General features: G+C 40.5%; 1 protein-coding gene across 2 annotated transcripts; it reads left to right on the forward strand.

Moving 5' to 3' along the window:
* The first annotated feature begins 126 nt into the window (after positions 1-126).
* LOC308103941 (nuclear factor 7, ovary-like) lies at positions 127-5,289 on the forward strand. Of its 2 annotated transcripts, XM_080454157.1 has the most exons (4): positions 130-157; positions 286-355; positions 2,325-2,488; positions 3,365-5,289. In XM_080454157.1, exon 4 carries the CDS (start codon positions 3,577-3,579, stop codon positions 4,993-4,995), a length of 1,419 nt encoding a protein of 472 aa, XP_080310283.1. In that variant the 5' UTR covers positions 130-157; positions 286-355; positions 2,325-2,488; positions 3,365-3,576; the 3' UTR covers positions 4,996-5,289. The 2 variants fall into 2 exon arrangements, with proteins under 2 accessions (XP_080310282.1, XP_080310283.1); XM_080454156.1 differs by lacking the exon at positions 286-355 and having other exon boundaries at positions 127-198.
* The last annotated feature ends 8,989 nt before the right edge of the window (positions 5,290-14,278 follow it).

The raw sequence follows: 14,278 nt of genomic DNA on the forward strand, positions 1-14,278 counted from the left end.
AACACAGACATCATCATAATCTATTTCTGCCATGTTCAGCAAAGTGCTGGTAAAAAAAAGCATGTTATACATCCTCCGGGTAGGTAGGTGGCGGTATGCAATCTAAAGACGCAAGAAAAAGGAGAAGAAGAACAACAAGGAAGCAGCTCTCCTGAAAGTAAGAAGAAGAACAACTTTCCTCCATTTCAACTAAATGAGGTTTGTTTGTTTGTCTGAAGTTTGTCTGCGTAAAAGAGAATATTGTATTGTTTGTTGTGGACATTTGATTAAGTCATTTCTTTACAGTTTGTAGGTGGTTGTTTTGTACATGAACTCCTTGGACTCATTCCCTCTTCAGTTGTATGCAGCCATGCTGGTATGTGTTTGTTTGAAGTGTATTTTCTATTGTCATTACATCTGTTTGTTTGTTCACTATAATATAGGTTTACTTTAGCCTTGGATGATGGATCAAGACTATCATACAGGTATTTTATCGAGTCTGACTTTTACTTTCGTATCTATGATAGTCTTGGTCTCAACCCCCCTAATAGTCACTGGACATCCGCGCGGAAAGCCCGTACTTCTCCTCACATGTTCAAAACAATCATATTAAGTATCTAACCTGTAGCCACGGATGTTAACTAGACATTCGGAACACGTGTTCACTGTATTAGTTTGTATTTAGCAATAGATCTGTTTTAATCCCGTGTTTTCCGGATTCTGTCAGAAATTCCCTGTATTCCTCAATGGGTGGTGGTGACGGGGCGCATCAGGTGAAAGTCGGTATTACACGCAATGTAAACAGGATGTAAACGAGGGGGGGAAATGGCGTTCAGGCACAGACGGGATTAAAACGCATATCTATTGAAAAATAGGTATTAATACAGTGAACAAATACTCCGAATGCTGAGTTAACATCCGGGGCTACAGGATAAGCAACTTATATTTTGCATTTGTACAAAGACCAACACTATCACAGTAAAATACATCTGATATAGTCTTGATCCAAGGTTAGGTTTACAGTTTTTTTCCTGTTAGGTTTATGCTTAGTGTGAGTGTTTGTTTAATGTTGTATTTGGGCTAAAATAATTCATGTAAATGAGTCCCAGTGAAGCTATCACAATGTAAACACAATGTTTGTCTGTCAGTAGAAAAATCCACTTTTGTGTCATGTTGTTATGACAGACTTTCTGACAGTAATGTATGTGAATCTGCAGTATTGCATTTTTATATAGTGTTCTTGTTTTGTTGTTTTACACAATGGTGGAATAACTAAATAACTGAATTTACTCAGTGCTGTATTCAAGTACAATTTTGAGTTACCTTAAGATTATTTACATTTCATCTACTTTGCTACATCTCAGAATATTTGCTTATAATTTACTTATTGTTTATTACTTACCTTGCAGATGTATTTATTTATAGTTATTACAAAACTAACATTAACCAATTAAGCCCTATTTAAAAGTAGGATATTCTAAAATAGCCGATCTAAGCTCACAATGTGTCACATCAATAGATCTGCTATTTTGTGAAATGGGACATTCTGCATAATGAGTACTGCAAGTATTTTTTGCTGACAATATTGTACTTTTACTCAAGTAAAAGTTTTAAAGTAGGATTTTTTACTTGCAAATGTATTTCTACATTGTGATATTGCTACTTAGTACTTTAACTTCGCTAACAAAACAAATCAAAGTTCTTCCACCTGTGTGTGTGTGTGTGTGTGTGTGTGTGTGTGTGTGGTCATTATAAACGGCATGTGAGCCGAATTTCAACGAAAATTTTGGAGAACGCTCGTTTTGCATAACTCAATGTCCTGTTTATGTGCAATTTAGAAACGGGTCGGAACAGCCTGTCGACGCGGACGGTTTTGAAGTGATTTAGAAGTTTTTTTTTTAATTACACATACGTTAATTATAGACGGTCTATTGTCACTATTTGACTTCCAACAAAGTAGCATCTAGGTTTAAGTGGTTAATGAATACTTATCTAAAAAGAGAACTTTCTATCAATTACTCACCCCATGAAGCCTTGAATTCATGGAGATTTTTGTTTGTCACATGAGACAATAATCCAATATTTGACTAATGAAGTTAATAGGAGACCAATCTTAACGAGAGCAAAAACATATATTTTTCTAACCTGAATCATTAGTAGGCTCATCAGTAATCCCTGTGATAGTTGTTTTGGAGTTTACATTCTTTTATAGTTTAATTTTCGTCTCCTACCGCATCAGAGTCCTCAATTATGGAATTATTGGGTCAGGAATGCGACAAAAAAAAACAAAGTATTCGAGTTCAGAGAAGAACTGAGTTATTTTCTTTTTTCTGTGTTTGATTTAGAATCCTGTTCAACACAGCTGAACCTTACCTGACCACCTGATACTAGGGTTGGATCTGGAACCGGACCAACATTGAGGAACCAGAGTCAGTTCCATGACCATCACATTAGGGAGCGTTTCACACCTACACCCAACCCTACCTGAAACGACCCAGTAAACACAGAGGTTGGTATTTACTTTCCTCACAAATACACCAGATGTACAAGCTGACAACACGTTACGATGAAAATGAAATATCAAATATTATCAGCTTTTTTTTAAAGGGTGACACCATCTGTGTCCATTCCTGATGCAGGACAGTGGATAGTTAGCATTTGATTGATTGATTGAATACTTTATTTAGAAGTTTGCAGAGAAAAAAGCACATGGAAGTACAGTTCAAAATTCAACTAAATAGGATTGAAAAGCCTACTGGATTGTTTCAATTGGGCTCCTCACATACTCAATTCATGGAGACATAAATAACAGACAGATATTCACTATTATGCAGAACATCATATAAACATTTTAAAGTTAAGAAAAACAAATATGTACAGTAAACACTTTGAAGGGGGAGGGGTTAGGTTATGACTTTTACAGGGGCCAGTTTGGATGCTTAAGCATGCTTAAGTCGAGGGACACTTTTCCCCTTGGTGATCAATAAAACTCTGATGCATATCAGATGGCGGTTTTCTAGTGTCCTCATTCACTTCATATCAAAACACTTTCTTTTTTCTTTTCACATCAGCAATGGTGTAGAACAATATACAGTATAAAATGTCTACAGGCAACGTGGAACGACGCTTTTCAGTTCTTGTACTGACAGCATGTTCAGGTTTCAGTACTCTAGGTTTTTGCATGGTTTAAACAGGCTCTCTCCCTCTCCCTCTATTGTTCCCTGTCTATACTAATTGTATAGGAAATAAACTTGACTGTGATCTCATTAAATCAATTAAATATGTGTGGCGCATACGTTGTGTGTGTGTGTGTGTGTGTGTGTGTGTGTGTGTGTGTGTGTGTATTAGATTAATGGTGAATTTGTGTGTGTGTACTTTGCAACAGGTTTGTGGTGGTGTGTCGAAGCTCCGCTCCCTGCCAGACTCATCTGAGACGATAAGATTGACCTTCAGATCAAACACAACTTCCAGTGAGGAGAACAGTCTGTCTTTCCACATCAGCTACAGGAGGGAATACTGACCCAGACCACTGGAACCTGCTGCTGACTGTCAGCTGAAGTATTGAGCAGAGTGTTTGTAGCTTCACTCTGAGACAAAATGGCTTCCAACTCGTCTCTTCCAGAAGAGGATTATTCCTGTCCTGTGTGTCGTGACATCTTTAAAGATCCTGTTCTCCTGTCATGCAGCCACAGCTTCTGTAAAGAATGTCTTCAGAATTGGTGGAGACAGAAGAGAATAAATGAATGTCCAGTTTGTAAGGAAATACATTCAACGGATCATCCGCCCCGTAACCTGGCTCTGAAGAACGTGTGTGAGGCCTTCATACAGGAGAGACATCAGAGAGCTTCAAAACGTAAGAGAACTTCATCAGGGTCTGAGGATCTCTGCAGTCTGCATGCTGAGAAACTCAAACTCTTCTGTCAGGAATGTCAACAGCCAGTGTGTGTTGTGTGTCTTCATTCGGAAAAACACACCAACCACAGTTTCAGACCCATCGATGAAGTTGCTCTGGATCACAAGGAGGAAGTCCAGAAATCACTGAAGCCTTTACAGGAGAAACTGGAGGTCTTTAATAAAGTTGTGTGGGAAAGTGACGAAATAGCAAAACACATTAAGGTCCAGGCCCGACACACAGAGAGGCAGATTAAGAAACAGTTTAAGAAGCTTCATCAGTTTCTACAAGAGGAAGAGGAGGCCAGCATCACTGCACTGAGGCATGAAGAGCAGCAGAAGAGTCGGATGATGAAAAAGAAGATTAAGGTCCTGAACAGAGACATGTCAACCCTTTCAAACGACATCAGAGCCATAGAGGAGGAGCTGAGTGCTGAACACGTCTCATTCCAGAACTACAAGACCACAATGGAAAGAGTCCAGTTGTCCACACTGCAGGACCCACAGCTGGTCTCAGGACCTCTGATAGACGTGACCAAACACCTGAGCAACCTGACCTTCAGAGTCTGGAACAAGATGAAGGACATTGTCTCCTACACTCCTGTCATTCTGGACCCCAACACTGCCCATCCAGACTATACCCTGTCTGATGATCTAACCAGTGTGAGAGGCGGAGAGGAACAGCAGGTTCCTGACAACCCAGAGAGGTTTGACCAAGTTTGCTTCGTACTGGGTTCTGAGGGCTTTAACTCAGGGACTCACAGCTGGGATGTTGAGGTTGGAGATAATGCAGACTGGGCACTGGGTGTGCTAGCAGAGTCTTACCAGAGGAAGGGAGAAGAACAGCGTCAACACTGGTCAATAGAGTTATATGAAGGTGAATACACAGCATGCTCCCCATCAGGGTCAGACACTGATCTCTCATTGAAGCAGAATCCTCAGAGGATCAGAGTCCAGCTGGACTGGAATGAAGGAAAGCTGTCATTCTCTGATCCTGATACTAACACACACATACACACCTTCACACACACTTTCACTGACACACTCTTTCCATTCATTTACACTGATGATGATACTGTCCCTCTGAAGATATTACCTGGGAAGATCAGTGTAACTGTGGAATAATGCAGTTAGACATGATTATGATGATGATGATGATCATTTAGAGTCTTTAAGGGGGAATATTACTCAGTTATATAGAATCTATATGCTTGTGTTATGGTCACTGACAGTCACAAGTGTTTCCTAAAGCAGTGGTTCTCAAACCTATTCATGTCAAGGACCCCCGCGGACCCCTATCTTAAAAAATATGTTGTGCCATGGACCCGGTTCCATAGAAGAGAAGATTTATGCCATTTTGTGCCAGGAATTTGTGTTTAAAAAAAAAAGCAAAATTATTTGTATTGTATCATAATCATTAGTTCCTCATCCACTTGTTTTTTACATCACATTAAAACTGTGTTGATAAATAAGACTTGTTTAAATGATTATCTGACTCCTGAAGCGCCCACCACCACCACTTACAGTATAAACTATGAGGAGCCTATTGTGAGCGTGAACTGGAGGATGGGGGGCCCGTCCTGAATAGCCTGCATCAGGGCCCGCTGTTACTACGTTACACCACTGATCCTGACTGTTCCTGTGTGAACCTGTGTCTAATGATCAGGTTGTGATTCTCTGCCTGATCCCTGATTACATTAGTCTTCACTGTTTGATCTCCTGCTTCTGATCCTTGACTGTAATCTGGATTAAACCTTGATGTGAACTTTGAATTCCTGCCTGATGGTTTCTGTGTTATACTGTCTGAGTCACTGAACGTTACATAAAGAGTTAATATTTGTAACTAATATGTTGACTATCCAATTTATAGATGTTTTATTGTAAAATATATGAGTCAAACAAATTAACTTGATTTTATCCCTCCTCTATAATGACTGATGTCAGTAATATCACATTAATTGTATGAAACTACTCTCTTTCATTCAGTGATTATGCAGGTTATTTAACTTTGATAAATAGCATGCATTTTGGTACTTCTATATCAATTCATAATTCCAGTATATTCTCTATTCAGTTATGACTTATTCTTATTTAGTTACTTTGCAGATATAAATTATTATATTCTAAAACATGCATTAACCACTTTAGCCCTATTTTATACATAGGCTATTTGAAAATAGCTGATCTACAAGCTCACAAATCGTCACATCGCGGCGCGTTGTGAGCTTGTAGATCTGATATTTTCAAACATGTTAGTGCTTTTACTTTTGGTACTTTAAGTAAGTTTTGATACCAATACTTTTGTACTTTTGTACATTTTGAATTCCGGACTTTTACATGTAACAGAGTATTTCTACATTGCAGTATTGATACTTTTAAGTAAAACGTGAAAACATGCTCACCACCCAAAAAATATGTCCGGGTTCAGGGTTGACTGCAGGTGTGCAAGAGACTCGTAGAGGCTAATCTAATTATGCAACGCAAATGACGCAAAATGATGATGATGGAAATTATTCTATCAGGCATAGTAGCTACCTACGATGGTCCTACGACACAATTCCACAAAACCTTTGCTGCTGCACTTTTCACTCTTGGCACTCCATGAACATGACTTTTTTTTTATAAAAATATATTTTCTGTTGCCAGGTGTAACAGCTAATGGGGATCCTAAATAAACTCAAACTCAGGATCCAGACAGCATGATGGTCATGTGCTCACTCTGTGAAACATCAAGTAACATAGCTGCAGTTGCATGTTAAAGCCACACGGTGGCAACCAAACACCACTCTAATCTATTACAGTAACAGTTTAAGACCTGCTGAATGTTGCAGTAACTTAGCAGTTGACATGTTTGTCAACATGACAGCTCATTTAATTTAGCTCATATTCATCATCTGTGGAGACTACTGTTGAAATGTGAACGAGTGTGAATGTCACTGTGTGTTTTACTGTTGAAATAGAGTTTTTAATGGCCGGGGATTGAACCCCAACCTCCCAGTTGCAAGGCGGACACTCTAACCACAAGGCACCTTTTTCTGATTGATTGAATACTTTATTAGAATTGTGCAGAAAAAAAAGACACATGAAACCCAAGAACATCTTTGGCTTGTTTCCATTGGGGTCCTTTGTACTCAATTCATAGAAACATTAAATGACAGAATGCAGAACATCATAAAAACTGTTTAAAAACATGAAAAACAAAAAAATATGTACAGTATGTTAAATTCTGTTCTTTTCGTCAAGAATCACCACAGAATTTATATATATTTAGCCCAGCCGGGCAATAGTTTATTAGTTTGCGCTCCAGCTCACATGTAAACAAGAACCGCACTCTGTCTAGTGCAACCAACAACAGGCGTCGTGTATGTCACGCACCTGTAGAACTAAGGTTCCTACTTAAGCAACAATAGGTTCCTACTTAAGCAACAATAGGACACCTATTGTAACATCTTTTCTCTTTTAATTTTTTCTTTTTTTTCAATTTAACCAAACAATCACATGTCTGCCTTGTGCTTCTTTGTGAACAATAATACTTGCAACAAATAACATTTCAAAATATTTTCTTTTGCACATGGCATACATACATTTCAACATGTCTCTTTTTTTTTTTCTCCTCTCTTCTTCATGCATTAATCACATTTTCAATAAACATCAGTGCATTTTTTGTCCCCCCTTTTTTTTCTTTTTCTTTTCTCTCTCCCCCCCAAAGGTCATACAGTGGACACAAAGTCCTTGAAACGTTGTGGCTTCACAACTGTGCGACCAGTTCTGGTGGTAACTGGTGTGTCACTGTCATCAGTGCTTGTGGTCATGTTCACCTCAGGGACAGAGCGTGTGTGTGTGTCTGTATGTCTCTCAGGGATAGTGTGTGTGTCTGTCTGTGTAGGAACAGTCCCTGAGTGACTGAGGTCAACACTCTCTGTGTCCATCGGGGTCCCGCCATGTTCACGTCTGAGGTGTCTGCGATTCCTCCTAAGCACTCTGCCACTGTCCAACTGGACCTCATAGGACCGTGCATCAACAGACCTCAGCACCCTGCCTACTCGCCAGACAGTATAAGGTGCAAAGGGCTGTACTCTCACACAGTCACCTGTTTTCAGTGTGTCCAGGTCTTTTGCTGATCTGTCATAGTAGACACACTGACGATTCTGTTTTATTTGCAGCTCTTTCTGTACCTTGTTGACTTTCGGCTGCAGAAGACTTGCTCTGGTTGGGAGTAGCGTTTTAGTACGCCTACTGAGTAGTCTCTGTGCTGGACTGGTGTCCATTCCCTGCGATGGTGTGTTACGATGATCTAGAATTGCCAGATAAGGGTCCCTTCCAGCCGCTTTGGCTTTGTACATGAGTCTCTTTGCTGTCTTTATAGCTGATTCGGCTTTGCCGTTGCTCTGAGGGTAACCTGGTGACGAGGTCTTATGCTGGAATTCCCATAGTCTGCTGAATCTCTGGAACTCCTGCGATGAGTATTGTGGGCCATTATCCGAAAATAAAATGTCTGGGATCCCTTGACGCAAAAAATGGGCTTTCAGCTTCCTTATCACTGTTGTAGACTTTGTGTCAGGCAGATGGTCTATCTCCCAGAAGTTTGAATAATAGTCTACAGTGACCAGGTAGTCTTTATTATCGAATGAAAACAGATCTGTGCCCACCTTTGCCCATGGTCTGCTCGGAATCTCATGTGGAGTCAGTGTTTCCTTCTACTGTTTATAGTCCACTGACCTGCATATGTCACATTTGGCTATATAGGTCTTGATCTGATCGTTCATGCCCTGCCAGTAGACACACTCTCTAGCCCTCCGCAGGCATCCTTCCACACCCAGATGAGAGGAGTGTAGACGCTGAGTGATCTCTCTTTTCAGTGCATCAGGAACAACAGCGCGTTCGCCCCTGAACACTATTCCATCTTGAAATGTCAGCTCACCTTGGAATGAGAAGTACGGTCTGACTTCACTTGGTGTCATTGCCTTGTCTTTTGGCCATCCTTGGCGCATTGTTTCCATCAGCACCTGTAGTGTTTTGTCCTCTTTTGTTGCAGTGCGGATTGCATGGAGCCTGTCTTCAGAGATAGGTAAGTGTTGTACCATATTAACAGTCTCTATTTCAGCTTCCACTGAGCCAAAGGATGAACACTCAGGGAGATAGGCTCTGCTTAATGTGTCTGCCAGTAACATGTATTTTCCGGGCACATACACCACCTCCAAATCATATTTCTGAATGCGCAGCATCATTCTTTGCAATCTTTTAGGCACACTCAGTAGGGGTTTTCTTACAATTGTTTCCAAGGGCTTGTGGTCACTTTGCACAGTAACTTTTCTGCCATAGGTGTACTGGTGGAACTTTTCCATGCTGAACACCATTGCTAAGAACTCTTTTTCTATTTGGGCATAGCCCCGCTCAGTCTTTGTGAGTGCTCTGCTCGCAAATGCGACTGGCTTGCCATTCTGCATAAGCGCTGCACCCAAACCGGTGTCTGATGCATCACACTGTACAGTTAGCTCTTCCTCCGGGTTGTAGTATTTCAGCACTGGCGCATCTGTAATAGTCCCTTTCAGATTGAGGAACGATTCCTCATGTTGTGCTGTCCAGTCCCACGTACAGTCCTTATGTGTCAACTGCCTCAACGTCTCACACTGGTCAGAGAGATGAGGGCAGAACTTGGCCAGGTAATTAGCCATTCCTAACAGCCTCTGTATGCCTTTCACGTTCGTTGGCTGTGGCATCTGTTTGACAGCACGCACCTTTTCCGGATCAATTTTGAGGCCTTCAGCTGTCAGAAGATGTCCTATGTATGTTGTCTCCTTTTGTCTCAGTTTGAATTTGTCTCCGTTCAGTTTTATGTCTTTTTGTCTGCATCGGGTCAGGAGCAGTCTCAGCTTTTCATCATGGTCACGCTCAGCTGCCTCCTGTGTCTCACCTTGACCTGTAATCAGCACATCATCTGCTATTATGTAGAGGCCAGGCAGGTCTTCTAATGCTTGGTTCAGCTTTCTTTGAAAGATCTCTGGTGCCGGGCTTATACCCATTGGCATCCTCAGCCATCGGTACTGTCCAAATGGGGTCGAAAACGTTGTCAGGTGACTGGACTCAGCTTCCAGCTTGACATGCCAGAAACCGCTCTTGACATCACACACGGTGAAGACTCTAGCTTTGGACAGATCAGGGAGTATGTCCTCGATGGTCTGTAGTGGAAAGTGACTGCGCTTCAGCGCCTTGTTTAAGGGCCTTGGATCGATGCATACTCTCAGCTCTCAGCATACTCTCAACTCCAGTCTGTACTGCACTCGACTGGTGCGATGATTCCTCTGCGCTGCAGGTCCTGCAGTTCCGCTTTTAGGGGTTTCATCATAGCAACTGGAACACGTCTCTTTGGCAGCTGTACAGGTTTCACTGTGTTGTCAATCTCCATTTTATATTCACCCTCCAGACAGCCGTCCCCAGTGAACACGTCTGCATATTCTGCTTTAATCTGTCCCAGTGTCCACTGTCCTCTAGTGGGCTTGTCTGAGGTCACAATGCTGTCTATTGCCATTATGTTCTCATAATGCACCTTTATCAGTTTCATAGCCTCACTGGCTCTTTTCCCAAGCAGTGGCACACTGCAGTCATTATCCACTACTTCAAACTGCAACTGGTACAGTTTCTGGTTCCTTGGGTTTCGCAATTTTACTTTACATTTTCCCAGTGGCTTCAGTTTGCTCTTATTGTACATCACAAGTACTGTTTTGGTCTCTTCGAGTTTAGTGTCAGGGTTTAGCAGGTAGAGTGGAATTATGTTGCAACTAGCACCACAGTCTATTTGGAATTTCACTACATCTTTGCCCAGTAGCATGCCTGCAAATAGCTGTGTATCATTAGCTTTCTTAGTGTCTACTGCATTCACATTCTCAGTCTCTGTTGCAGTAACACAGAGGACGTCTTCATATTCCTCATCACTGTCACACTCAGTTGCTGCTACATTATGCACACGTTTCTTAAATGTGTCTGTGCTTGCTCTACACACAGCTGCGAAGTGGTTGTCTTTGCCACACATTTTGCACTTCTTACCGAATGCTGGGCACTTCCGTTTGTCACGTTCATGCGTTTTCCCGCAAAACTTGCACTCCACTGTGTTCTTTGTGTAGTTTTGGCGCGCTGCTCCGCCTCCGCTCACAGCGTGCACCTCCTCTTCCATTCTCGGTCCCGAGATGGTTCTGCTGTTTTCCCGCGACAGCTCTGCTGCTCTGCACAGTTGAATGCACGTATCCAGCTCCAGTTTCTTTTCACGAAGCAGTCTCTCTCTCATGCTTGCGTCATTAAGTCCACATACAATCCGATCGCGGATGAGCGAGTCTCTCAATGTCCCAAAGTTGCACGTCCTTGCCAACAGCTTTAGTTCTGTGACATAATTGTCAATCGTTTCACTGCCGCCTTGGTTCTTTGTGAAAAAACGATAACGTTCCACAGTCTCATTAATGCTAGGGTTGCAATGTTCATCAAACTTAATACAATACAAAACTATTATTCATTTAAGTACACCCAACATAGGACAAGGATGGTACAATTATCTTTGAGTTGACACAAAACAACACTCAACACTGCCCATACCCTTCCTCCCTCATGGGTCTTTAGTTTAGTCCCTGTTCACTTCACCAGATAGACGTTACAAAATATATTCTAAAATATATATATATTTTAGTTAAATCAGGAAAATCCATTTTTTTAATTTATTTTAATCCTTTTTCCTCTCCTCGTGCGCAAATAAAATAAAAATAAAAGACAGAGTTGGCCTACAGCAACTTACAATGGGCCTGGTCTACAAGATACACTATACCACATTTCGGTGAATTGAGTACAAAGGACCCCAATGGAAACAAGCCGTATGCAGCTTCATGTGTTTAAAATCCTCTTAGCAGGTCTTGTATTGAACTGTACTTTCCTGTGCTGTTATCTTTTTGCAAACTGCTATTCAAGTATTCAATCAATCAATAAAATCCTATTAGCTGTTTTTCTTTTCGTACAGTAATAATAATAGTAATAATAATAATAATAATAATAGTAATAATAATGCATTTTATTTATAAAGTATACAGTCACAATAAAGTAACTTAAATTAGATGGGAGACTATCTGTTTCTGATCTGATGTGTAATAGGACTGCATTCCTAATTAAAGTCTGACTATAGAAAAAATATCTGAAGTCCAGTTTCACTCTCATTCTTTTACAGTATATGCTCTCATTCAATGCGCAGTGCCCTTTAAGTGTTACGACAGTACTGATTTACGGCCGTTTGTACGACAGCCGTTCCGTTCCTTCTCACGTTGGTAGGAGAAAGCGCGGGTCAGATGGTTGTTGCCTGTGTGAGAAACATCAAGTGACTCTAAAATATCTTCTGTGAGACTCTCTTCTGTTAGGTGAGCACTGAACATGTTGATTTAAGAGCTGTAACATTATCTTATCTGTCATATGATATTAGCCTTAGATCAAGAAGACTATCGTAGATGTATTTGATCGATGTTGACATTTTTATATCTACCAGAGTCTTAGCCCCCCCCCCCCAGTTTGTCGTGGAATGTCCCCAGCAAAGCCCGTATTTCTCCTAACATGTACAAAATATAAAATATAAGGTGCTTATCCGCTTGCCCCAAATGTTAACTATGTGTCCGTTGTGTTTGTGTAATGTATTAGTCCATATTGTTCAATAAAGAAGTGTTTTAATCCCGTCAGTGTCCGAACGACATTCCCCCCCCTCGTTTACTTCCTGTTTACATTGAGTGTAATTCCTGCTTTCACCGGATGCGCCCCATCACTAACTTCCTCCAGAATCGTCCACAGACGGGATTAAAACACTTCTTAATTGTAACATATGGACTAATACATTACACAAACACTCCGGACACCTAGTTAACATTTGGGGCAAGCGGGTAAGCACCTTATATTTTGCGTTTGCATACATCAACGATAGTCTTGATCTAAGGCTAATATGGTAATATGTTGTTTGATTTATGGTCAAAGTTGTACAACTACATGAAGGTTTATTATCATCAACTTTGGCCAGTAGTTGTACAAAGTAGCTTACCTCTGGGGTGACGTCACCCATCTATGTTGAAATACATTTTATTACTACAATCTGATATAAGCCTAAAGTTATTTGTAAACTGGATGCTTTTCTGAAAAACTTCTTCCTCTGTTCTAATAATTCACAACTCATAGTTATGGGTATCATATCATCACATCGAATGTTGTCAGCCATGCCTTTTGCTAATGTATGAATATTGTTATGTATTGTTTTGTATGTATATATATCTCTGCTGTTCGGCCGGAACCAGCTAAATCCAAAATGGTAATTGTTCAGGAAATGAAAAACAAAATATATTTCTTTCTGAAAATGAAGAAAACCTTATATTTTTAAAACAAAGCAATACTGCCTCATCAAACTTGGTATTGTGACTTTATATATTATCAGATACTTGCATGTGTCATTATATTATCACCACTTTACCCAAATCCAGCTCAAGTGGAGTTAGGAGTTTTGTCCAAACACAAATCCAGCGCAAGTGGAGTTAGGAGGTTTTGTCCATCATTGATAAGAACAGCTGGCAATGGATCTCAAAGCTCACAACACATCACAACGCATTGTGAGCTTGGAGATCAGCTATTTATGGTGAGCACCATCCTCATATACTAAGTATAGATCAAGCTGAATTCTGTACTTAAACAACTTTTATTTTAACATGCATTGTAAACAACCATGGATCGAACTGTTACCACTGTTGTTCTTCTACAATTGAGTGCAACAAACAATTCTGCCTCAATACTCAATCATGTATTTAACAAAAGCAATCATGGCACATCAACAATAAATAAATGGCATATAAATACAAAATACATTCATGAAAAATAGAATCTGTAGCCTATCGAATCTGTAGCCTACTGCACTAACAATAACAACCACAGTTGAATTTACCTATCATATACCTATCAACATTTTATTAGCACACTGTTGTGTGTTGCGTGTGTGTGGTGGGTGTTTCTTAGTGCTTTAGATTGTCATAAAAGCTGTGAAAGTCTTTTGGCATGATCTCCTTGAGCTCTTGGAGATGTTTGAAACAAACTCCTGCACACACTCATTCTCTGTCCATTAACATTTAAAAAGAAAACACGAGCAGATGACCTTTGTGAAGACACCCTTCTCCTCTTTACTGGGGTGACATCTATCAAACCTTGCACATACATTCTCTTCTCTTCCCAGTTTATGTTCTCCCAAAAGCATTGAAAAATCTTCTCCCTGTCTGCCTCATACAGAGCAGAGCTTCTCTGAGAGCCTAAGAGGAGGGGGGAGTTGTTTGTTCTGTATAAATAAACACAATGCTTGTCCTGTCAGTATATAATCAATGGCTTTCACAAAAATCCACTTTTGTCATGTTGTTAT

Source organism: Gymnoscopelus braueri, assembly GCF_963280865.1.
Source record: "Gymnoscopelus braueri genome assembly, chromosome: 16".
Taxonomy (NCBI): Eukaryota; Metazoa; Chordata; class Actinopteri; order Myctophiformes; family Myctophidae; genus Gymnoscopelus; species Gymnoscopelus braueri.